This window comes from Carex rostrata, chromosome 12, assembly GCF_964058835.1.
Source record: "Carex rostrata chromosome 12, lpCarRost1.2, whole genome shotgun sequence".
Classification (NCBI taxonomy): domain Eukaryota; kingdom Viridiplantae; phylum Streptophyta; class Magnoliopsida; order Poales; family Cyperaceae; genus Carex; species Carex rostrata.
Genome location: NC_135929.1, coordinates 10,456,683 through 10,482,630, shown reverse-complemented (window position 1 = coordinate 10,482,630; position 25,948 = coordinate 10,456,683). Strand labels below are relative to the sequence as shown.

General features: G+C 34.4%; 2 protein-coding genes and 1 pseudogene across 4 annotated transcripts; 2 read left to right on the top strand and 1 right to left on the bottom strand.

Annotated features, from left to right (window-relative positions):
* The first annotated feature begins 6,802 nt into the window (after positions 1–6,802).
* PPD5 (PsbP domain protein (Mog1/PsbP/DUF1795-like photosystem II reaction center PsbP family protein)) lies at positions 6,803–12,241 on the top strand. 2 transcript variants are annotated; one of them, XM_078312899.1, is made up of 11 exons: positions 6,803–6,958; positions 7,064–7,185; positions 7,868–7,985; positions 8,437–8,486; positions 8,784–8,851; positions 9,634–9,732; positions 10,049–10,102; positions 10,637–10,696; positions 11,083–11,137; positions 11,226–11,275; positions 11,927–12,241. In XM_078312899.1, the coding sequence occupies exons 1-11, from the start codon at positions 6,900–6,902 to the stop codon at positions 12,023–12,025; spliced, it is 834 nt and encodes a 277-aa protein (XP_078169025.1). In that variant the 5' UTR covers positions 6,803–6,899; the 3' UTR covers positions 12,026–12,241. The 2 variants fall into 2 exon arrangements, with proteins under 2 accessions (XP_078169025.1, XP_078169026.1); XM_078312900.1 differs by having other exon boundaries at positions 9,634–9,739; positions 10,056–10,102.
* Positions 12,242–18,181: 5,940 nt separating this feature from the next.
* LOC144563141 (pentatricopeptide repeat-containing protein At3g20730-like) lies at positions 18,182–20,273 on the bottom strand. Its single transcript, XM_078312545.1, has 2 exons — positions 19,426–20,273; positions 18,182–19,323 (listed from the first exon to the last, which is right to left on the bottom strand). The coding sequence occupies exons 1-2, from the start codon at positions 20,171–20,173 to the stop codon at positions 18,410–18,412; spliced, it is 1,662 nt and encodes a 553-aa protein (XP_078168671.1). The 5' UTR covers positions 20,174–20,273; the 3' UTR covers positions 18,182–18,409.
* A 4,116-nt stretch (positions 20,274–24,389) lies between these two features.
* LOC144563274 (CST complex subunit TEN1-like) lies at positions 24,390–25,636 on the top strand (annotated as a pseudogene). The gene is made up of 4 exons (XR_013514293.1): positions 24,390–24,497; positions 24,603–24,706; positions 25,055–25,216; positions 25,329–25,636. The product of XR_013514293.1 is annotated as a CST complex subunit TEN1-like (transcript).
* The last annotated feature ends 312 nt before the right edge of the window (positions 25,637–25,948 follow it).

Here is a 25,948-nt window from a genome sequence, read left to right as displayed (position 1 = left end):
CAAAACCTCATAAAAAGGGGTTGGGGGAAACTTGGCCCATGGCATATGGTATATATATCAAGTCGTTGGCTCAGCATCAATGACAAGACCTTTAAGGTATGTTCGACTGTTAGGTGGGTTCTCGCTTTTTCAAAAGTATATTCTCATCTATGTTAAATTCCATCATGTATAATTCTGTGACATTCGAACAGGTTCTAAGTGATTTTTTTCTCTCTCCACAGACACAGTAACAGTCGAACAGATCTTTAAAAACTTGTTAAATGTGTGAAAGAGGTTGTCACCATACTAGTTAGTTTGAAGGCACGCCGCATCAGACTAAATACAATTTAACATGCCTCCTTTAAATTGAGAATATGGTTGCGTTATATATATTGAGAATGTAGCGTTGGTTCATATTTCATAAATAGAAAAGTTCTAAAGAAGTTAGGCAAGTTCATGAAATATGGTGACTATATATATTAGGAAGGATAAAAAAATTCTAGAATTATTGATAAGTTAATGAAGTTTAGAGGATTTAACAAGTATAAATAAAAGATTTTGGTCATCATTGTCAAACAAGCAAGAAATATAGAATCAAGGATAGATACGTTTGGGTGACACAGGAATAGCTGCTATTTCTGGCGAGCTATTCTCAACAAAACACGTTTAGCAGAAAAAAAAACCTATTCTCAACAAAGGAATAGTTCGAGTTAGCTGCTATTCCGCTATTCCTATGAAATGGATTAGCGGCTCTTTCGAACCCAGAAATAGCTGTTATTTTGAGCTATTCCTTGATTCATCCAAACGCACCCAAAACAAGGAATAGAGCAAACATAGAATAGTAATTAATCTCAAGTTTGCATGAAACAAGGATGAAACAAGAAATAGAGCAAGAATAGAGCTAATCTCAAGTTTGAGAATAGTAGCTAACTCAATTTTTGGTTGGGTTAGTAGAAAAGTGAGTTAACCTATGTAGGACAAACAAAGAATAGTGGGTTAGTGCTATTCTTGCTCTATCCAAACATCAAATAGTTCAAAAGAATAATGCTATTCTTGTTCCATCTAAACGCACCTTCTTGAGAGTGTTGTAGTAGTTTGAAGATGTAGAATTTTGTAGTAGTAGGAGCGTCATTTTGAAGTTTTATAATTGAATAATAGAGTTGTAATGTTATAAAGAGAGTTGTGATAATATTTCAAGTTATCGATAAAAGACAAATCATACAAAGAGTCCCTCCACATGCTCAGGGGTAGGGGTGTTCAAACGGTCGGTTCAGTTGAAACAGAACTAAAAAAATCAAACTAAACTTTTTTTCGGTTTTCAGAAGTAGAACCGAACCGAACCAAATCGATTAAACTTATAAACCGATTAAGAATCAAACCAAATAAACTGAAGTAAATTTCGGTTTGTTCGGTTCAAACCGAGGTAAACCTATTGGTGCCATTATTAATGAAAATTAAACATGTTCATACATAAGTTGTTCAATTCCATACAAAATATGTAAATGTTTTTAAGTATTTAAAGTAAAATGAAAAAAGGAAGTAATGATTGAACCGAACAAAATATAAACCATATTTGAACCAATATCGATTGGTTCGGTTTAGTCAGTTTTGAAAAATCTAAACCGAACCGAACCAATCCATTTAAACCGAATAACCGAAACATTTAAACCAAAATTTTCGGTTCGGTTGACAACCGAACAAACCGAACTATTTAAACACCAGGCAAAAGTCCAATATATTTAAAAATTCAAGACTAAATATATTGTGCAAAATGAAAATTGAATTGCGCAAAGTTGAGTTATAAAATAAGCAAAAACCTACATACATATCTAGTTGGACTTAATTTTCAATAACAAATACTTAATTTTTAAAATCCAAACCTTCCCCTGCTCCAATGTAATACTCGACATGTTATTTTTGTTGTAGCAAACTAATTGGGTAATGATATTGTAATTAAGAAAAAAAAATATTCAAGAGAAAAGGAACTTGTTGTGTGATGTTTTTGTTGGATTTGATCATTTATTTGTAGCTAACTTATTTTATAAAAAAATAAAGCTGAGATGAATATTAAAATTGATTACATTCATTCAATTTTGTATCAAGTGTGTTTTTATGAATATTTAAAATTACGACTTGATCTTATTTTTATTTAAAAAAAAGTAAGTACATCGATGATCTTTTCTAATAGTTACAATAATATTAAATTTTTTAGAACACTACAACTACAAAATTAGAGTTCACTTCGACAAAATGACACAACAAATATATATACAGAAAAAAGAGTTGTGTACACATTGACACGTGACCACAAAACATGTTGTGTTGTTATATATAATGTGTCATTTCTCTACTAGAACCAACACATTTTGAACATGCGCATTTCACATCAAAATTCCCATAACAATATCTTTGCGTCACTCCCACATTTGCGGCTTTACTTTCGAATACGCAGTTGGCTATCTTTGAGAAACCCTCTTTGGTCTAGATCGATCAGATTCATATCAAGTCCCAGGATCTTATTCTTCAAGTAGCACCTATTGCATAAGCAGTTTAGAATAGTTTCACCTGGCCTGGAACTGGGCGAAGAAGTCTAGCGACAAAGAAACATGTCTCTTGTGTAAGTGATTTTGGGTTCAAAATTTAAATGAAAGAAATATTGTTATAAATGTTGAATTTTTTTTTTTTTTTTTTTTTGATTGAAAGCCCATAGGCGATATTTCATTAATCAGGACAAAACCAATTACATATCATTTATACTAGTACATACAATATTTGTACCAATACTTACACATTTACACTATTACAATTGAAACTCCTTTACACAAGTAGACAAGAAAAAAAAAAGAAAAAACAGAACCAAGGGTTACTGTGCTCGGATCAGTGTGTAGTGAGCATGCAAGATTTTCTGTGCTCATGCTCAGATTGATAAATTGTGAGCCTGCATAATTTATTATCATTGACACAAAGCAGTGATATTGTAATTAAGACGAGGTAGGAGTATCTAGGAGAACCTTCGTGCTTATATTAGTTTTGTACCTGAATTATTTAAAAAGAAACACAGAGAAAGGAGATAAGGAGGAGAAGAAGGAGGAAAGAGGTCACCGTTAGTATCATGATCATCATCATTAGCCATAACTATATTTTATTTATACGTAGATATAGTAGCTACTACAGTAGAGGTGAGCGAATTTACAGCACCCCTCATCCAAACCTGTTGAATCTAGACGAGGTGAAGAGCAACAAAGCGGAGGAGCCGAGATAAGGTGGTGGACCTCAAACCCCCTTATCGCCTCACTGTCGCCATTGACGATATTAACGAGGGAGCGGGCCCCGAGTGGCACAACTCGTGACGAGGTGACGGAGCAAAAGAAGGCCAAGTGAATGAGCCGCGGCTATATCCAAAATAGAAGCGTCGGCTCGGTGGAAACGAGGTGGTGGTGTCGGCGAAGCGTCGACTCGACAGAAGGACCTCGTCGGCTGCTTGGGAAGAGAACCTCATATGCTCAGTAATGTGAGTCGGGGGCGGTGTGGGGGGCGACAAAGGCGGAGCAGGCGGGAGGCTGCCTTCGACTCTCAAAATGGCAGCGGCAAAAACTCTAACTTTTTTTTACGAGAGCAGCGAAGGCAGAGAAAAAAGAGAGAGAGATAGGCAGGAGGGAAGAACAGAGGCGGGTGGCGGGTGGGTTGGTAATCATAGATTCGTCTCTTTTTCGCTTCGGGCGAAAAGAGCAAAGAGGCGTTGTTTTTTAAATTTTAAGTATGAAAAAAAGAATCTTGATGCTTGACTCCATTACTTGATTTTAAGAAAGAAAAAAAAAATATACAGATAAAATTTGGGTTATTTAAACTTGATTGGGCAGCTCACACGGCAACTCATAGTCATCACATCATTTGTAAAATTATTGTACCTAAAAGTCAAGAGTTCAATTTTTCTTTACGGTGTCATAACTTCTGCAAAGATTTTCCAAAAAAAATATTTCATGGAAAAACCAACAATATTGAGTTAAGTCCTTAAAATGAAAAGGGATTAACTTTAAAAAAAAGACATGTGGCGAAAACTTTTTTTTAACAAATAATTCAAATTTCAAATCTTAGAAAATAAACCCAAACTATTGACTTATTCTATTGTCACGTATAATACGCCAAAAATTATAAAATTTAAAATTTGGTTAAAACAAGATAAAGATATGAAAAATTCAACACACGAAACCAGTAGCGGAGTTTTTGAAATTGTTGAATTTGTACTACGCAAACTCCAAAATAGAATTTTTTTTTTTTAGCTCTCTCCAGAATATAATTTATTTTTGAGTCTCTGAAAGAGATAATAGATATGCACAACTGGAGATTATTTACATGACAATTTAGAGATAGTTTTTTCTATTCTTATTGAGAGCTACTTTTATTTTATATTTTTATGTGATGTTCGCACGACTATGTTATAGTAGACGCCTCTTCTTCGATATAAATGTTACTGGCCCAATGCCATCTAATTAACCTTCAAAATAAATATAATATTTTTCTTGGACATCCGTGCATTGCTCATGACATTTAATAAAATCAGCAATTTACTTTTGTCATTAGAATTTTATAACTTAGAATATTTAATGAAATAAATAAATAATATTGTCATGATATGATATGTCACCCAAAAAAAATTGTACATGGATACCTCGTCAGTTGTCTCGACGTCATCGATCGTAGTTCTCACTCGATAATTAGACGAACCAAGTCCAACGAATACGTAATCACGTAAAAGAACTATAAACAAAGAACCAAAACCAATGATAGTAGAATTGAAAATAGTGAAATTGAATTTGAATTTTTGCAGTTAAACTTCTGTTTTTTCATTTTAGTCCCTCTTGTATTCGTCTGTGAGCCAATTTTCTATTTCATGGGAAAAAATAAAAATAGAGAAATTAGTTGTTTTTCAACTGATAGATTTAACTTGTTTACTAATGCTTTTTCACTCTTCCACTATTTTACTTTTCTGTCATTAACCGAACACAACCGAAATAGTAAGGAATTGAAACCTATTTCAAATTTCACTTTTTCTCGTTATTATTCTATTCCAATAATTTATCGAAGGAGTCCATATCTATCTAACATTTTCTTTAAGTTCGAAAGGAGGGGTAAGGCTAAGGTGCTATGGATTGCATAGAAACCTACGGTGCTACGGCTCAATATTTGAGTTTTTAAAATTCAAACGGTCGATCTGAACTGTTCATCTTGTTCTCCATATTAATATGTGTTTGGAGACCAAATTTTACATTTTTTTGGGAATTTTTAACTATTTTTTTAGATAGGTAGAAAATCAAATATCTGAATGGTGGAGAATTTTTAGATCAACTGATTTTCTACCTATCTAAAAAAATAGTAAATTTTTTTCAAAAGATGTAAAATTTAGTTTCCAAACACATATTAATATGGAGAACAAGATGAACGGTTCGGATCGACCGTTTGAATTTTAAAAACTCGAATATTGAACCGTGACACCGTAGGTCTCTATGCAACCCATAACACTTTAGCCTCACCCCCGAAAGGAGTCTTTGACTTGGAGTAAATTCAGATCTGATCTAATTCCTTTTAAAGAAAAATAAAATACCCAAAATTTCAATTGGAATATATCCTCGATTAGACAAAGTAATATTTTATATCAATGCTTCAATTAAAGATCTACATGATATGTTATTTTCGTTTTGGGTTTATTATAACCTCCAATGTCAAATCTTTGACTTTTGTCTTTCCCTCTTTAATTTCTTCTATGAAAACGATCTGATGGACAATGAAATTCGAGAAAATTTCAAAATCGATGAATTTAGACAAATATATCTAGGTACTAGGGGTGGTAAAAAAGCTCATAGCTCGTGACTTACACCTGACTCACTCGTTAACAGCTTCCTTGATCCAGAATTAACGAGTTCAAGCTGGAGCCAAGCTTGCTTGCCCGCGAGCTAGGTATTAATTTGTGAATTTGTATGAATATGTGTGCATTTTATGCTGTCTAGTTCGGTTCAGCTCGATCCAAAAAGTTTGTAGAATTTATATTGTTTTTAAAACAAGATCCAGTTAGACCCACCAAGCTAACTCGGACTGACTTGTCACGAGTTCAAACTAAGGTTTTAACTCGGATACTCTAGATTTAGCTCGCTCGACTTAGTTCAGTCCAAAACTAACAAGCTGAACTAGAGCCTAGCTTAGACCGAGCTAGCTCGTTGCCACCCCTCCTAGGAACATATATAAACATCTAATTTAAAAGCGTAAACACATGCATATTGATTATTCAGCACGTGAATTTTTCCACGAGGCATGAAAAATAGCATATTTTTTCAATTTTGAGATCGAAGGACCAATATATGTTTCTTCATAATTTTGTGTATGTGTACTTTTAGATTCGATCGGGAATGAAAATGAAACACATGCGACGAGTTTTTAAGCACACCATAGCACAGTGATGAATGAATTATTTGAGTTCGGTTTGACGAGATCAAAATTTCGTAATTTGAAAAAAATTAAGTATAATTTAGAATGATTCAGAATTATACATATCAGAGATCTCAGTCCTACAATGAAGAAAAAAAAATAAAAATAAAAATTTTGAAAAAAATTTATAAAATTCTCGAATTATCCGGAAATAATTTGATAAAAAAACGAATTATTTACTGCCTATGCGGCATAAGGTTTGATTCATGAGTTGAAATCCACATAGGACCGAAGTCTATTCCTTAAACCGGCCCAACTCACGGCCCATTATTAGGCAAATCAATAGCCTGCTTCATCTTTCAGGCCCATGGCCCAATCCAATCGCCTTATCATCTCTCTCTAGTCTCTACTAGTTTGTTCTTCTCTCTCGTCTCTCCTATCATTCGTTTCCGTTTTTGAACTGAGCTAAGTGAGATATCAACCCAACGCGCGCAGGAGAAATGGCCTCCGTGCCTCTTCTCTCCTCTTCCCCAGTTTTCTCCAGTCCTTCGCTTCCTAGGTATCCCTCTCTCTCTCACACAATGCATGTAAAAGAATTCGAGCAATATAGTGGAATTGATAAGGTTTATGTCACATTTTAATACTGTGAATGGCTGTTTGTCAGGAGAAATTCTAGGGTAGTTTCGTGTTCGTCAATACCTGCACGAAGAAATGCTAGTTTGCAAAGACGAGATTTGGTGCTATTGGGAATGGCATCCAGCTTATTTCTCTCAGGCCCAAGTTCTGGTATAGCTTTTTTTAGTTTTTTTTTTAAAAAAAAAGAGAGGCTGAAAGCCCATTTCATTGCTGAAACAGTTGATTACAGGTACCACTTTACTACCAGGGAAGAACAACCCCCTGGTATTGCTGTCTTACACAATTCCACAAAATATTAACCAAACATCCAAGCAAACAAGTTCTGGTATAACTAAATTATCAAGCTCTATTTTTTGAACTGTTTTGGTCATGTGATTCTTGTTAGTGTAGATATGTTTAATTTGAATAAGCTTGCTACATTATGGGCTAATAATAGACCATATTTCATGATTAGAATTTACAAGTAACAATCACCATATGACTTGGTTCCAAATAAAGTGTGATATTAGTTGTTAGCCTACCAATTAAGTTTCCATTATTTTGGGTATTTATGGCCTAAATTTGATGCTTTAATTAAGCTCTGTTGTTGCATTATTAATGAAATAACGGCCCAATTCCTAAACAAATTATGGAAATGACAATCAGTTGCATACTGTTACTGGACCTAACTACCATGACACCATTACACAGTATCATCATATTATGTTATGATTTCGACTCTCATGGCAAGATATACGAATATTTCTACGGTCTAGTGTTTCACGCAGGGAAAAACTTAGCTTCTATCATTCCTTTATTGAGCATTGTTCATAAACTGCTTGTTTTGATGTAGATTTGCTAGCAGTTGTTATCTCTGAACAAGATGCGAAGATGAATATGTTTGCGGATGATACCAATGCATATTCATATCTCTACCCTATTGAGCTACCTAATAAGAGCCCCTTTAAATGGTACTTCTCCGAACTTGTAATTTTTCTGTGCACATATGTGGCAAACAGATATAAGTACTGATCTAATTTTTGAACTTAGTAGCGAATGCGCTAAATAATTCATGTTGTTCTCTACCAGTGAATCAAACACATCCACACACATGTGCTAAATTATTTCTTGCTGTTCTCTGCCAGTGAATCAAGCATGTACATGTAGATTGAAGAATAACAACTGATCCTTACTCAAAACTTATTTAATAATAAAAACTAAAAACCAACCTATTGCTTTGTATTATCAAGATTCCAAGAAACAGTCACTATACAAATAAATCATATATTTATGGCAACTGAAACTCTTCTTTTTTTCTCTAATTTACAGAGAGAAAAAAATCTGATTACACACACACACACACACACACATCTTAGAGGAACAGGCTTTGTTCTAACTATCCAAAATTTTGTATGTGGTAAGGGTGGTATCTAGAAAGCCAGAAAGATATTCTTCCGCGGCACCACTATCGCGTGAGCATCTATAAATTTGAGTACTCTGTAATTTTTCTTTTCTTTATTTTATTATTAGTATTTTATTCACATGCTGTCAATGAATAAATTGAGCTTCTATTAAGCTCTACTCACTATACATTACCTTGTATATTTCTTGATAGCTACATGAAAAATCTAATTTAAGGCAACTAGAAGCTGTCAGAAAGTATTAAAAGTCCTACCTTTTTTGTTTTGTTTTATATTGTGACCATTTAATCATATAATTTTCCAACAAAAGGAGTGTTGTAATAAATCAAATGAACTTGTGCCATGTAGCTAATGCACGGCAGAGGATTGTTTCGGAGCGTGTTGACATAACTCATAACTCGGTCATCTCAGTGTCGGTAATTTTAATTTATTCAATTTGCATAATAAGTGTAAGATTTTTAAGTTTTAACTGGTTCACAAATATAATTTATGTTAAAAACAAGTGTTGGGTGGGTACTGACCATTCTAGTAACAGATACATGTACTCTTGCAGGACCTGACGGGTACAGTAACATATGTGTATTTTATATTTTTAAAAGACGCATAGTTGGTAGCATATTATGATTCTAAGCATTTAGTGTCCTCCTAATGTGTAGCCGTTTGGTTATCAGTTCATAAAGAAATGTCAAGAGGGCCCGTAAATTATAGATAAAAAATCCATGGAAGCAGGTACAATTAGGAAGCAATATTGATTTTTTAGGTATGAAAATCTTTAGGTAAAAATAGCAACGATATTGTTATCTTTACCAACTTGATTTTGTTGCATCCGGTAACTAACATGCATGAACCATTTCTTGAGGTATATGCGCGGATAGTCCAAAATCTCGATAGTTAGCTCTAGGTCTTCCAGGAAAAAAGATAATGTCTATTTCACCCCTGAAAAGTTCATATTTACATTTATATTTGCTTTGATGTCTTCTTTACAACTGTCAGGTGAATTTTGCATTACGAAGAAGGTTATTTTGCATTAGGGCATATAAGATCCTTTTCTTTGATGCCAAGTTTATGTCGCTAAAAAACAAAATTTTGATGCAGTACACAACAATTGCATTATGGGGACTACCTTATTTCCTAATTGCATCATCCAAGTAATTTCTCTGGGCAGTTTTTGTGCTTTGATTGATGGCATCTTTTGCAGATTGGTCCTCCAAACTCACGCTTCCTAACATCAAATGACAAGAGCACATGGAAGGCAGGGGATGTAGCTGATTCTGTTCTGTCGGATAAATCTGCATTGGTACTGGGTTCCTGTTCCTGTTGATATTATTTTGTAGTATATTCTTTCATTAATTAGAGTTTCCATGCTATTGTTGAATTCAAGCAATAATAACAGCTAGGTATATCCGGTGAATAATTAAAAAAAAAAAAACCTCCTTTCCTTTATTATTAAAACGAAGGATCAGTATATTGACATTATGTTAAGTCTCATGTAACTCATATTCACCTTCACTTCGTCTCAGTTTTATCATACTAAGTACTGCTTTTTATGTGCAAATGAAGTAAAGAATTAATCTCATTGTTACTTTTGATATTATTTGTTTATTGTTTTGCAGGTAACAGGACAACGAATGGTTGAGAGCTCTATACTCGATGCACACTCTGATAATGTAAGAAGTATTTATTTATTTCTGTATTTGCCTGTTCTCTTCTATTGAAAAATGAGAACTGCCATCTGGATCTGGTGCAAAACATGGAAGGGGGTATATTCCTTGTCAAAATGACAAAGTATCTGTACCCATAATAAGCAAATATTGAAATAGTCCTTAAGCAATTTTCTTCTATTATTTCCTTTTTCCAAAAAAAAAAAACCAAACAAGTACAACCCTCATTTCTCCCTTGTTCATAAAAAGTGAAGAGAATTAGATTGGCAGCTTATCTTGTAATAAAAGTGAAGGAAAAGGGCACGTGCTATTTTTTCCTTCTTCTATGTTAATGTATGACTCCTATTTACTATTCTGAGGGGGGCCTAAGGTATTTTGGCTTGTTAATTAAGGTAATTTTAGGGGGGCTATTATGAATATTTGATAGTCTGCTCATGTTCCTTTTTTTTGTCGGGGGGGTTGAGTTGTGATAATCTTGAGTATTGGTTTCTCCTTACAAAAATAAGTGTTCTAAATTAGCAAACCTAATTTTGATTGTAGCTTGAAGGTGAACCATACTGGTATTACGAGTATATAGTTCGAAAATCGCCAACAATCAATGTAAGTTTTTTGCTCGTGCCAAATATTGTTAGCATGATGGCCATAGGTTGGTTCTGTTGGCGAATATTGTTAAAAAAATAATTCAGGCTGACCTGACCAACCGATGAGTTGAGAAGATCAATATGAAGCACTAAATGGTTTGGTCATAACTGGTTGACTGACGTAACCTGACCCGCTCACGGGTGTATGGTGACCAGTGGGCAGCACTGGACCTAAGACAGTTTAATGGGTTTTGCTCCTTTGTTGCACTTGCTTTCTTTGCGTTTCATATTTTTTTTGTTTTGCTTGAAATATAAGCAATATAGGCACATGCATGAATTCTGCACCTAATTAGGCACATGCATGAATTCTCTAACACTCTTTTGTTTTTCGTTTCTTTTTGATAGGTTCAAGAACCGAATTTGTTCCGTCACAATTTAGCTGTTACTGCCGAGCGAGATGGTATATAATTTTACATCTTATAAATTCTTTTGCACACTTAAATATATGGGACAAATCTTTTACTAGCTAGTTTGCTTTTGAAACTCAGGGTATTTGTACTCACTCAATGCTTCTACTTTAAGCAAACAATGGGATCAAGTGAGTTCTTCTTTACTATGGCAATTTTTTTTGGTTTGATTAATGTTAGTTAATTTTATTTTCCAAAGTCATATTATCTGCTAGAATGACACAATTGGCTGGTAAAGCTTAATATGATAATATCTGTTCATGCATTAGACTGCCATACCATATGAGATCAACAATGGTACGATATCGAACATTAAAATCAATACGATGATCACATCGAAATCGTGAGATTGTAAATATGAGATCAACAATGGAATAGTTCTCATATTTTTTATGTAGTTCTAATGTGAGTTCTCTTAAGAAATACATAAAATATGACACTAAACATACTATATATAGATATATGTAATTAGATAAAAAAAAGGGGGACATTGATCCCCGTAATGACCATACCATAATGGTTTGGGGCTGTTTCTGGTATTTGATAATAGTCGGCATCTTACACATATTACTTGGGCATTTGTCACATGTTTGTACTGAAATCAAGAGCATTAACTTCTATTTTCATTTTTGGTGTTCTATCTAATTATTGTTATGGACTTATGGGTGCTACTAAGGCTTAAATTTTACACCTGGAACCAAAACGAAAAACAATATAAACACCCTTTTGAAGTTTCTCCAAGTTCAATTAATGTTCTTTTGGTTGGTATGATGGTACTGCAGATAGGACCTTTTATAGAGCAAGCTGTCGCATCATTTCGTCTAATACCACCTACGGAGAATTACGTGCCTCCTTTCAAGGATCCATGGAGATTTTGGTGAAAAAATTGTGGAGCTCTTTTTTTTTTGGGGGGGGGGGGGGGGGGGGGTTGGGGTTCAAAAGGTTTTCTTTTCATAACGAGTTATGAACAATTTTAGATAGAGTATCTGTGTTCTTCTTTTCCAAAATTTTCTATGGTTCTTTTTTGTCATGCTAGTGTGCATTTAACTGACAATTACAAGGTTTTTGTGAATTCATATGTATTTGGGTCAGGTATCTCTCCAAGCAGTAGTGTTAAAATCATGCTATCGTCTACTAAATCAAAATCAAAATTTATTGTTAATTCTGAAATGTGATCAATGCATTATTTTTGTAAATTTTATCGTTCACGAAAGCGGGTCTAGGATCCTGGGATCCGACAATCCATTAGCTACTTGGAATACAAATTTCAATTACAAAACTGTGTATCTTATAAAACTTCTCAACGTCTCCTAAATATCAGGCTACAAGGTAACCGTGCAAATAATGTCATAGCATGCGCTTCCAGTGCAAACTTTTTGAGTTCATTTCATTTATTGTGTGTTTTATACAAAGGAACTGATAATAGTACTTGCGCTACAGTATCTGTAGGTGAATTACTGAAAATTAAATATGAAAATATAATTTTTTTGTGGAAATTGCAAAAACTGCACAATTCGAATTTTTTTTCCTAAAGTATTAATATCCTATTAACGGAAGTATTTATACCTATGTACGGAAGTATTTATACTTATAATGTGAATAATTATTTATTGCGTGGATTCTTAAAATGTGAAGATAGCAATACCCGTGCTACAGTACCCGCATTGTACCCGCGCTACATGCACTACAGTATCCAGAGACCATTGAAAATTAGATGCATAAATATATCTTCCTATAGGATTGCAAAAACTCCACAATTTAATTTTTTTTTCTAAATTATTAATATCTATGCAATTTTCTCTATCAAATGAGATCCATGATGACGTACTTTCAAACTCGTCGTCACACAAGTATTTATACCTCACCGTAAAATTATTTATACCTACACTTGCAAGTATTTTTTACATATGACACTGAAAGTATTAATATGTAAATATTGAAAGTATTTATATTTACACACTGAAATATTTATACCTATGAGGTCAACTATGTTTGTTAGAGTAAGGTTGACGTGGAAATGATTGGAGAACTCGAAAAAAGATTATGATCATAACAAGTTACGCATCAAAGTATTAATATCTTACTTTTTTAAGTGCTAATTATCTTCAAAGTATTTATATCTACGAAGATATAAATATCTAATTATTTTTTACATATGATACTGAAAACATTAATATCTAAGTATTGAAAGTATTTATATCTATGCACTGGAATATTTATTTTTATGATGTCAACTATCTTTGTTAAAGAAATATTAACGTGGAATTAGTGTTGGGACTTTGAAAATGGACTATATAATTAGTGGGACCATAGAGAAATGGTGCTGCTAGGATTTTAAAATAACAATTAGTTAAGGCTATATAATATCTTTCTAAAATAATAATTAGTAGACACAATATAATTAGTAGAGACCATAATACATTATTTCTCTAAGTACGGATACTGTGGCATGGGTACAATGCGGGTACTGAAATAATTATTCTTATACAAAACCATGCACAAATGCAAGCATAATGATTGAAACTAAAATCAATAGCGCTCAAAATGCATAATGGATGACAAATATAAAGTACTTATGGGAAATGCATTTAAAAGTTGAACAAGAAAATTTCTATGTACATTGCACAAAATAGGTTAATAACATAAAATCATACTGTTGAATTTTAGAGGAAAATAGAGAAAAGACAAAGAGAATGGTCTATGGTAAAAATGCATTTCTATATTGATGTATATGTTTTTTGTTACAATGATTTATGTAGTATTTATAGCATACAAGGTTCAACTAGCTGTTACTGCATCAACGTTACCAACGGTACTATTCTTTTTTACTGTACCAACGGTACTATTCATCTACTTTATATCTATTTCTAAAACTAATAAAAAGAACAAATATTTTATTCTTGGTTGATCCTAGACCGCTTGATTGATGATGAACGACTGAGATTAATCTTCCAATTCTTTATTATTTTCAACACTCCCCCTCAAGCTAGGAATGTAAATATCGTACAATCCTAGCTTGCTTGTCTTCGAATGGACTCGGGTCCGAACCTTTGATGAGGATACTAGCAAGTTGCTCCTCACTTTGCATGAGTTTAGTTTTGATTTTGGCTTGCATCTTTTTTTATGCCCGAAGGGATTGCATCGTCTCTAAATCTTGAAGATGGTTTCATCACCCTTGATGTTCTTCGTATTTCTTGAATCCTTCAATTAAAAATTCAAACAATCGCAGTAACCCGATCTTTGTATCTAAATTAATGTAAAATCAAGGTATTTAGCCACATTTAAATTCTTGTGTTAACTTATTAATTTTGTCATTTTTGTTATGTCTAGATTATCAAAATATTTTGTCACCACTATCAATTATCAATTTATCATGTAAGGAAATTTTAATTTATATCAAAAAAGACACCTCGTTTTTGAGTTATCTTGTTGAGTCTACACCACAATCGGTTGTTGAAGAGATTGCCTCATTTGATCTTGATTTTGTTGAATCAGGTTGCACATATTTTTCTTCATAAACTCCCCCTAAAATAGAGGCATCAATTTGCTCCCCCTCAAGGTTAGCATTATCTCAAGGTTAGCATTATTGTTTTCTTTATATATAATTACCAACGTATCAATTTTTATTTTTCATGACCTTCGTATTTTGTATTGGTATTTGTTCTATTTGGTCATTTGGTAATTGGTTTTTATAATTGGTATTGGTGTTGGTATTTGTTTTCTTAGTTATATTTTTGGAGTTTTGTTTTGGTGACTTTTCGGCTCTTAATATTGTTTTGGTGACTATTCACCTTTTTTTTTTTTTTTTTTTTTTTTTTTTTTTTTTTTTGTGCACTGGGCATATTGACCCAGCCACCTCTTTTAGTGGCCATCATGGATAATTTTTGGGTTAGTAAATAATATTTTTCTGGTATGATTTACCATTTTTTTTTTCCTTAACCAAGGGATGAGGCTCTATGGCTCTAAGGTTCCTCTCGGTTTGAGTTTTTTTTTTCTTTTCTTACCGAGGGATGAGGCTCTATGGCTCTAAGGTTCCTCTCGGTTTGAGAGTTTTTTTTTTTTTTTTATTACCGAGGGATGAGGCTCTCTATGGTTTTGTTATGGTGGCCGAAACCTTTCGGCTCTTGATTATGGTGGCTCTAGTAGCTGTTGTTATCTTGGTATGAATTGGACTTTGTGAATGGTGTACCATGTAAATTATGATTATGTTTATGAATATTGATATTTTTGTTATGAATATGTTATATGAACCTTGACCCGTTTGTATGAAAACGATACCTTAATTAGATTTTAAAATAGTTTGTAAAATAATTATTTTTCAAATTTGGTTTCTAGCAGGTTAACAACATTTTGAAAGGTATTTTATAATTTTACAAATCATTATAATTAATACAATTGTTATAGGAAAATTAGAAATTTTAATATTTTATAGAAAGGATGTCCAAAAATCTTGTGCCCTATTTTTTCTCATAGTGTTTGTTTTTTTTTTTTTTGGTTGTACAAAAATAATTCATTTTTTTTCACACAACATAAAGTAAAAAAGAACTTCATGCATGCATTATAGAAACATAATTATTTTATGATGTTCAATATATTAACATACAATTGGCAAGAAAACTAAGTTTTGAACTTTTATAATTAAAATGTTGAAATTTATGAAAATATTTAGATGAAATATTTGAAACAATTTATTAATTGAAAGTAAATTTTATAAGAATGAATATTTCTATTTTATTGATATTTTGGCAATTGTCTATAATTTTTCATACTATTGATTGGCGCTTTAATTCTATATTGGTTATAAACGCATATTGGTTAGTTTTGGTCAAGGTACAGGTTATTGGGTAAAACATGAAATTTATAGGCTACAGTCTACACCATATGAAATTTAAATATTGGTTTTAGAGTACCACATGGAGAATCTCATGAACAGGACTTGTGTTGGATCATCTTCACGGGACCCGTTTGACCCACTAGAGACGCCTTTAATGGACACCTCCATTTCTTGGTGAATGGAGAGAATACACCTTTGCCCTTTCTTTTACTGTCTCGCCTTTTTTCTCGAATTCACATCCTCTCCAGTACCTGGGAGGGTACGAATCCCTCTTTCTCCCCGTTCCTCTTTTCTTCAATCCGATTCCACCTTCCTCCTCCCTTCTCCGCTGCCTTCCCTCTCTTTGGCCGGAGATGGGAATAGAGGAACCAACGCCGATCAACCACATGCCCTTCATTTTTTATTTGTGCACTTATCGGTCTCAATTTTGGAGCTAGGGTTTGACGGGAGCAAGGTTTTCTACTGCAAAGGCCTGGGTTTCGTGTCCCTTGCCTCAGCGGACTTATGGATCACCCATGGCTCTGCGCCGTGGCTCTTCTGGTTGAATCATAGCGGATACGGCTGAGAGATATGGTGGTAGTTCGGTTGTGAGAGGAATTTGTGATCTTACCGCATCAAGCTCGAGGTGTGTGAGGTAGGTACACTTTTAACTCTTCCCACTTCTTTTTAAGAGATCCGAAATACTCAGTTTTTGTTTTTTTTTCGGTTCTTTTCTTCTTCCTTTTTTTTTCTCTTTTTTTTTGTTCCTGTTTGTTGATTCTTTGTTTGGAATTTTTTTTCTGATTTTCTGGTATAACTCAATCTCTGCTGATTCTGGTTTTTGTTTTTGTTTCTGGTACTGATAAGAACAGATATCAGTAAGAGAGTTTTATTTTTGGGTGGCTGGTACAGTATACTCAGAACTTGGTGGCCTTCTTGGCACTTGGTTTTTTAACTGGGTTCTACACCCACTCTGGTTCTAACCCAATAATCAATATCAAAGAAACTGTATTCTGTTTTCCCGGCGGCTGGGGTTTTGCTTGTTTGGATGGCCTTTACGGCTCTTGGGTTTCTCAAGTACCGACTAGCTTTGCTAGTTTGGGTGGTACTTGGCTGTTATTCACAAGTACTGACTAGATTTACTAGTTTAGGTGGTACTTGGCTGGTTTCTTAAGTACCGACTAGCTTTGCTAGTTTGGGTGGTACTTGGCTGTTTTTCTCAAGTACCGACTAGCTTTGCTAGTTTGGGTGGTACTAGCTGGTTTTTTTTTATGGTATTTGATTGATTTTGTTGGTTAGAACAGAAAAAGAAAATATTACTTTATCTGCCATTTTTTTCCTTTTTCGTTTTACCTTGATTGAAGGTTGAGACCCCTTTTCTTGCCTCTTGTACCAGATTGGTGTTGTGTTGCGGGTTTGAATTTTTTTCCCCCTCGTTTGCACTTCACCTTTCTTCTCTGGCTCTTGCTCTCTGTGACTGGGCTTCTCCCATCTAGAGGCGAGGCTAAGATTTAAAGTCTTGATGTCAGCCTTTCTTTCTTTTCTTGATTTCTTTGATTTTATGGCTGAAAGCCTTCTTTAGCTCGGGTTAGAGCAGGTTTTGTTTTGGCTGCTGCACCAAATCATTTTTTCTTTCCCTTTTTTCTTTTGTAGTTTTCTGTTCAGATCTGAACTTTTGTGGTTTTTGTTGGTGCTGCAGTTTTTGTTAACTGCAGTTTTGTTGATTGCGGAATAGAGTCAGGATTTAATCCCGCTCTGATACCATGTTGAATTTTAGAGGAAAATAGAGAAAAGACAGAGAGAATGGTCTATGGTAAAAATGCATTTCTATATTGATGTATATGTTTTTTGTTACAATGATTTATGTAGTATTTATAGCATACAAGGTTCAACTAGCTGTTACTGCACCAACGTTACCAACGGTACTATTCTTATTTACTGTACCAACGGTACTATTCATCTACTTTATATCTATTTCTAAAACTAATAAAAAGAACAAATATTTTATTCTTGGTTGATCCTAGACCGCTTGATTGATGATGAACGACTGAGATTAATCTTCCAATTCTTTATTATTTTCAACACATACAAAATATGATTATATTTTACATTATATTTGCTTATAGATACCCTAACTGTCAAATAAATGTGGTGTCAATATATAGTTCCATTTAATTATACTGTTTGCCTGTTTCAACATTAGATCCCGGTGCAAATAAACAACAAAAGGTGATAACAGATACATTTACCAGTATCCTCTTAAAAAAGGTTCCTATTTACAAATGATACTAAGAGAATACAAAAGGAATTAGTCTGGTAAGAGACTCAGTCCAAAATCTTTTCTACAACTCCTCAACATCAACCTCCTTATTTTAACCACCTCCTCCCAAAAACCCCGGGATGCATAAATATTCGAGAGTGCAACTAAATTCATCGAATTTACGGTGTCTAATCATAAAAAATTCCTTGTGGCAACCTTCCCCACGGCCAAATTTCCATGGGCACCACAAGCCCCCACCAAAGCACCCCAAATTGAAGCATTTGGCTTGAAATTCATTCTCTGAACCAATTCAAACGCCTCGTCTAAATTACCACCACGCACTAAAAGATCTACAGCAGAACAGTAATGCTCAGCTCTTGGTTTAATTTTATATCTTTTTACCATAGAATTAAAAAGAACCATGCCTTCTTTTGTTTGCCCGACATAAGCACAAGAAGTCATGATTGCAAGAAAAGTTACGTCGTTTGGTTTTACACCGTCTTTCTCCATATCTGCAAAGAGTCCAAGTGCACCTTCATTGCAACCAAACTTCCCATAACCGGACATTATTGAAGTCCAAGAAACCACATTTCTGCTCGGCATTTCATCGAACACATGGCGAGCATCTTTAAGATCCCCAGATTTTGCATACATGTCAATCAGGGCATTCCATAGTGCCACGTCATTAAGCATGTTGCATTTTATTACACTTGCATGTATTTGTCTCCCCGTAACAAGGAAAGCTAAATTTGCACATATATTAAGCACGGAGCACAAAATAATGCGATCTAATTTTAACCCCAACCGGCTTATGTTACTGAAAATCCCTAAAGCTTCTCTACAACCTTCTTTTTCATTCGAGCAACCAGTTATCAGTGCAGTGCACGAGATTAAATCAGGTTGGGCCATTGTGTGAAACACTGCTTTCGCCTCCAATATGCTTCCACATTTAGCATATGAGTCAATGAGAGATCCAGTGGTAACCGGGTCATGTTGGAAACCCAACTTGACAACTAAAGAGTGAATTATGTCAACATTGGAGGGAATTTTGATCGAAGCACATGTTTTCAGTATACTGGCAAAGGTAAAATGATCAGGCTTTACCCCTGTTGCGATTTCAAGAGAGCAAACAGTCAAATACTTAAACTTGGTTTTATTAATCAAGCATGAGAGATGGAATAATAATTATTGTAAAGTTTATACCTTACCGTTTCTTATCATCAAACCAAACAATTTGAAAGTATCACCGTAAAGCCTGTGATCTGAAACTCCCCTAATAATAGAATTCCAGGACACAGCATCTCTAACTGGCATTTCATCAAACATGAATAGAGCGTTCTTGAGCGACCCGCATCTCAAGTGCATATCCATGAGAGCACTCTGCACAAACAAATTCCCTGCAAACCGGCTCTTCACTACACAACCATGTATCTGTTCTCCACTTATCAGACAACCAACACTACAACAAGCGCGCAATGCACTGCCATAAGTGTACTGGTTCAGTCTAACTCCCGAACAATGCATCAAATTGAAGACCTCCAATGCTTCCTTCGGATACCCACTTTGTGAATAACAAGAAATCATGGCAGTCCAAGTCACAATAGTTCTCTCAGGCATTTCATCGAACACCTGACGGGCACTCAAACCATCTCTAATTTTGGAATAAAATATCACAAACTTGGTGCTCAAATGCACATCTTTGACAAAACCAATAGCAGATAGGTGTTTATGAAGACATCTTCCTTCCTTCTCGGCTTTCGAGTCGATGCAGAGCTGGAGAAGAGCGGAGTAGGTGGAAGAAGGCAAATGGTGAACAGGGGTACAAAAGAGGGTGTTAATGGCATCTTTCAATCTACCGAGTGTGCACAAGGTTAATATCTCGCTTGTATTATTGGATTGGTGGAGAAGATTGTTGAAGTGATAGGATTTGAAGCAGGTTGACCGAATTACGCTCATAGAACTTATCAGAAATTGAAAATATGGAACGAAATTTAGCGCATTACAAAATGGAATGCATAAAGTGTTCTCAAATTTGAAAAACAAAAGTACATTCAGTAAATTTGAATAATCATTGCATAAAAAATAGAAAATAATTATTAGAGTGGCATTCCAGTATCCAAAATTCCGAATTTTTTTTTATAAACCATAATTAATTAAATAAAATTTAGCAAATAAGTATGATTTTTTTTTTTTCAAAAATCATAAAGACTGAATAGCCATTTCGGTCTCCATATTTACTTTTCCTCCAGACTGAATTAGCTATTCAGTCTCAAAGAATTTTTTAATTTTTCACAGACACGGTCACAGACCTTTTTACCTAGACCGAATGCTCCAATTTTATCTCGCATTGGTTTTTACGACCATTTTTATTAATAACCAAAAAAAAAGTTTTTTACAAAAGTAACCCCAAAATCTGAGTTTTTCCAAATATAACCAAACCGCCAGGAATGCTGGCGGTCCACTTCTATAGCAGACCGCCAGGGACATGGGCGGTCTGCTAGGGACCAGACCGCCAGTGTTTTGGGCGGTCCGCTTTTTTTTTTTTTTTTTTTTTTTTTTTTAGAGATCTGATTTTTTTTCTTAATATTTTCATTTGTGAAGTTTTAGTTTTTTTTGCTTAGAGTATTTGCCAAAAAATAAAACATTTGATATATTTATAAGTGATGTCGTAACTCTTTATAACTTTCAATTGATTTGTCAGTTGGATATCACGAGTCTAAAGATAACACTAATTAAGGACTTGGCCTTGATTCAAAAAATTTCAAGCTCTGACAGCTTGTTGATCTTCTTCTCTATATTTATTGTACTAAAACAATAGTTTAGAGATACCGAGGCGTGTGCAGCCGGACAGGGAGCTCAAAGGCAAAGCAACTGCTAGGTTCAGTCCCTCGGGGAAGAAGCATAAGAGATGATTGCAGTTTTTTTATGATGTATTTATTATGATTGCATTTTATGATGTATTTTGGACTGTAGTATTATTATGATTGCAGTTTTATTTTATATTTCATGTTGGTTTTTATGTTTTTTCTGCTTTACATCGAAACGGTCTTCTGATATTACAACGTATCTGTTTCGTCAAATTATAACTAATCAAGTGTTAAAACTAAGCAATTCCATCGAAACGGTCTTATACCTGTAGCAATTGCCTCAAAATCGCCCAAAATTATCCAAAATTGAAACAGTCTGCTATTTTTTTTTTGACAAATCAAATCAAATTACATCAAAGTTATAAAGAGTTATGACATCACTTATAAATATAGTCTAACATAGTCTAACAAGTGAAGTTCACGAATACAAAATCAACTGCTAGGGACCGGACCGCTGGTATACCTGGCGGTCCACTAGCTGTCCTACAAAATCAACATTTTCTCTCTCCAGCACACACTGCAAAGAAGGAGAAAGAGAGAGCGCAGGCGATTGTTTGGGCGATTTCAGACGATTTTCTAGGCTACTAGATCTACAGGTAATTTTTTTTTTCATTCCTTTGTAATTATTTTATAATTAGTATATGTTTACTGTACAATTAGTCTATGTTTGTGGTTCTGTTGAACAGGATGGACAATAGCGAAAAAGGTACTCATGATGCCAAATGTCACTGTAATGCAGTACTTCTTTTGAAAAGAGTTGGTGTCAAATGTCCCATTGAAAATCCACCCCTTTCAGACGATGACTTTGTTGAAAATCCATATGGATATGGTCTGAAAAAAAAAAAAAATTCATGAAGACCCTTCAACCCCAGACTTTGTTCCATGTACTCATACTAGTAAGGCGAGCACATCGTCGGGTGTCCCGAATCAGAAGCCGGCGGCTAAGAATACTGCTGTTAAGAATCCGGCTCCTAAGAAGTCAGTTGGTAAGAAGCCGACTGCTAAGAAATAGGATTTTAAATTCGTCAATTTAGTTTTTCCGTTGTGAGATGTTTCTTAATGTATTTTATCATGTTGTCAGACAATTTATCATTTATCTCTGAATTAATTATTGAATATGCTAGATAATATAACTGTAGTTCTAAAGTAGTCTAACATAGTCTAACAAGTAAAGTTCACGAATACAATTAAAGTTCAATTATACAACTGAAACTCACGGGAGTTATGGTACCCCGGGTTGTCATAACAGGGACTGTGGTACCCCTGGCTATCATGAGGGGAGTGGTGGTACCCCTGGCTGTCATGAGGGGAGTGGTGGTACCCCTGGTTGTCATGAGGGGAGTGGTGGTACCCCTGGCTGTCATAAGCCGAATTGTCATAACCTGAAGGTCCAGCAGGGGGAGCCCTAGAAGGTCCTGCCCCAGCCGCACTAAAAGGTCTATCCCCGGCCTGGGGAACCCTCCTGGAATATAAGTCTATCATCGCGACCCCCCTAGACTCAAATTGTTGGTACACAGCCTTCCACAACTCCTCATCTGTTATAGGAAAACTCACAAAGTAAGGTCTACCCGCCCCAGCCCGTTGTGTGTCAATTCGAGTAGCCAATTCTAAGTCATACCGGTTGGGGTTTACACCAGTCTTTTCGTATACTAGTTGCTTAAGTTCAATAAATGTGGTTCTTTCATTAACCTGCAAGCCGAATGAGGCATCTTTCGAGTAATACATGCCCTCTACACCCTTAGTTAGCTTACCGCCCACGTACAGTGCAACCAACATTTTTTCCTTAATAAACTACATTTAAAAAAAAAATCATAAGAATTACAGTATAATAGATTCATTATTTTTTGCAATTTAAAAGTTAATTATAATATTAATTAAAGACTAATTTATAGTATTTACATACTGTGGGTATAATAATTATTAATTAAAAATTAAACAGAAAATAATTAAATAAAAAATAAAATACCTGTAGCAATCGCCTAAAACCGCTTCAAAATCGCCAAAATCGCTCTCTCTTTCTTCTCTGTGGTTTAACAAATGAGACTGTGTGCTGGAGAGAGAGAGAAAGCGTGCTTATAAGACAGCTAGCGGACCGCCAGGGATACTGGTGGTCTGCTATGGAAGTGGTTCCTTAAAAAACCAACATGAAATATAAAATAAAACTGCAATCATAATAATACTACAGTCCAAAATACATCATAAAAAAACTGCAATCATAATAAATACATCATAAAAAAACTGCAATAATTTCTTATGCTTCTTCCCCGAGGGACTGAACCTAGCAGCTGCTTTGCCTTTGAGCTCCCTGTCCGGCTGCACATGCCTCGGTATCTCTAAACTATTGTTTTAGTACCATAAATATAGAGAAGAAGATCAACAAGCTGTCAGAGCTTGAAATTTTTTGAATCAAGGCCAAGTCCTTAATTTGTGTTATCTTTAGACTCGTGATATCCAACTGACAAATCAATTGAAAGTTATAAAGAGTTACGACATCACTTATAAATATATCAAATGTTTTATTTTTTGGCAAATACTCTAAGCAAAAAAAACTAAAACTTCACAAATGAAGATATTAAGAAAAAAAATCAGATCTCTAAAAAAAAAAAAGCTGACCGCCCAGAACACTGGCGGTCTGGTCCCTAGCAGACCGCCCATGTCCCTGGCGGTCTGCTATAGAAGTGGACCGCCAGTGTTCCTGGCGGTTTGGTTATATTTGGAAAAGCTCAAATTTTGGGGTTACTTTTGTAAAAAACTTTTTTTTTTGGGTTATTAATAAAAATGGCCGTGGTTTATACCATGAGTAGACAGTCCAATAATAAGAGACCCAATTAATTTATGAAAAAAATGTTGCTATACCATTAAAACGTTCTAAAGTCTAAACTAAACGACTTATTTCTTCATCAAAATATTTAAATTTCTTATTTTCTATTCTAAATTAAAATTATTCTTATTTTTCCTTCAAAACACCCAAATCTCTTATTTTTCTATTTTAAATTAAAAAAAGCAATTATATTTAAATTTTCAAATTTAATGAATATACAAATAGGAAAATATTTTAATTTAAAATGTGAAATAAGATATTTGAGTGTTTTGATGAGAAAATAGAAAAGTATTTTAATTTAAAATAGAGAGATAAAAATTTAAATATTTAATTAAAAAGTAATCAATTTAATATACCAACAATTCTTCCTTGAATAAATTGGTCTTACAGATCGGACGGTTAGATAGTGATTGATTCATTATTATGTCCAATTGGATGGTAAAACGCCGGACTCTCCAGCGAGATACTACTGGAGAGGAGCGACTTGAATCCTTCTCTGTCTCTCCAGTTCGTGTACTGTCGCCCCATCGGCCATGGCCTCCTCTCTCTCTCTCTCTCTCTACACTTGCACTTGCAAAATTCATATCACAAGGTTAGTTTGCTCATTTCAAATCGCACAATGAAGTATTGAATTTCAATTTTAAAAACCAACTCCAGTGAAATTTGCCCCAAATTAACGAAATTTCTTACTTTTTAGATGGCTGCTTCAGGAATGAAGCCTGGTGTTCCTGTAATTTTGCGAGAATTGGAACCTTCTTCTCCATTTTTGAAGCATGGTCAATCCCTTAGAGTTACAGTAAGGTGAATTAGAACACTCATCCCCTTTAATCTTTTTTCATTTCATTTCCCTTTTCAAGTATCAACATATCAATACTATAAACTGAATCACAATTATGTATTGATTGGTATTGTTTGATTCCATTTGTTCCATCCTTGCACTATGTTCGTACCGTAACAGTTGGGGGGGGTTAGGATCCCCTAAAGTAACCCAAATTATGAGTTTCGACCCCGACCGTCCGATCGGAAATTTGGGCCAGTCTGGCCGTTGGTGGAAATGGAATGCACCGGGCCCAGATCCGAGGCATTGATGTTTTAGTATTGGTATATTAAGGTAATAATACTATTAGTTGTTTTTATTATTTTGTACAGGCTTGAATCTTATCAAGCAGAGACTGGAATTGCTGAGATCAGCGATGGAGGTATCAGATTGAAAATCGACACCCGGCATTTGACCGACCTCGTTTTCTGTGCTGGTTCTTTGTACCAGTTCATTGGTGAAATGAACTGGTTATCGGCTTCAATACAAACGATGTATGTATCTTTTATCAATTAAGCTTCTAATTAATTATGCATATATAGCGCTATTCATAGTACCATAGTCTTCTTTTTATTTACTAAACTATTTATTTTAATATTTTTGTAGGTGCTATTGCAAGCTCGTGTGGGGAGGATGGTAGAGGAGCTAGATCTAAATCTATATCAGCAATCTCTCCACCTCGGTAGAAAACTTGAATCATATATATCAAATGCAAGTAGATCTAAAAGAAATATAGGGTAATTCTAGTAAATTCTGATTGATTTTTAATTTTAACATGCAAAAGCTGAATGTAGAAATTAAATTGTCTAAAGAATTGAGTTTTTTTGTGTGTTTGTGTGTGATAAAACCGAGAAATTACAACCCGAATCAGTTTGAGATGTCCCATATAAAGTCAATTCGATAATTTTTTGAAAGTTACTTTGTATTAATGAGTACTTCTCTTGTAATGAAATTGGTGGGTTTTATCCACTTTCTTAAAAAAATAATTATAATAATAAATAAATAAAAAATACTCCTAAGTAATCAGAATGTACTGCTGGAGAACTAAAACATATTATATATAATTATATCTAAATTGTCTCTAACTTATTCCTGAGAGACATTAATTATTGCAAAGCAAGCATCTGATACGCCCTTAATTTGTTTGAAGATTGCTGACTCGGTATTATTCAATTGATGTGTGTGATGGTCGGTTTTGATGTGCCGCATTTTAGGTGTTTTTCTCA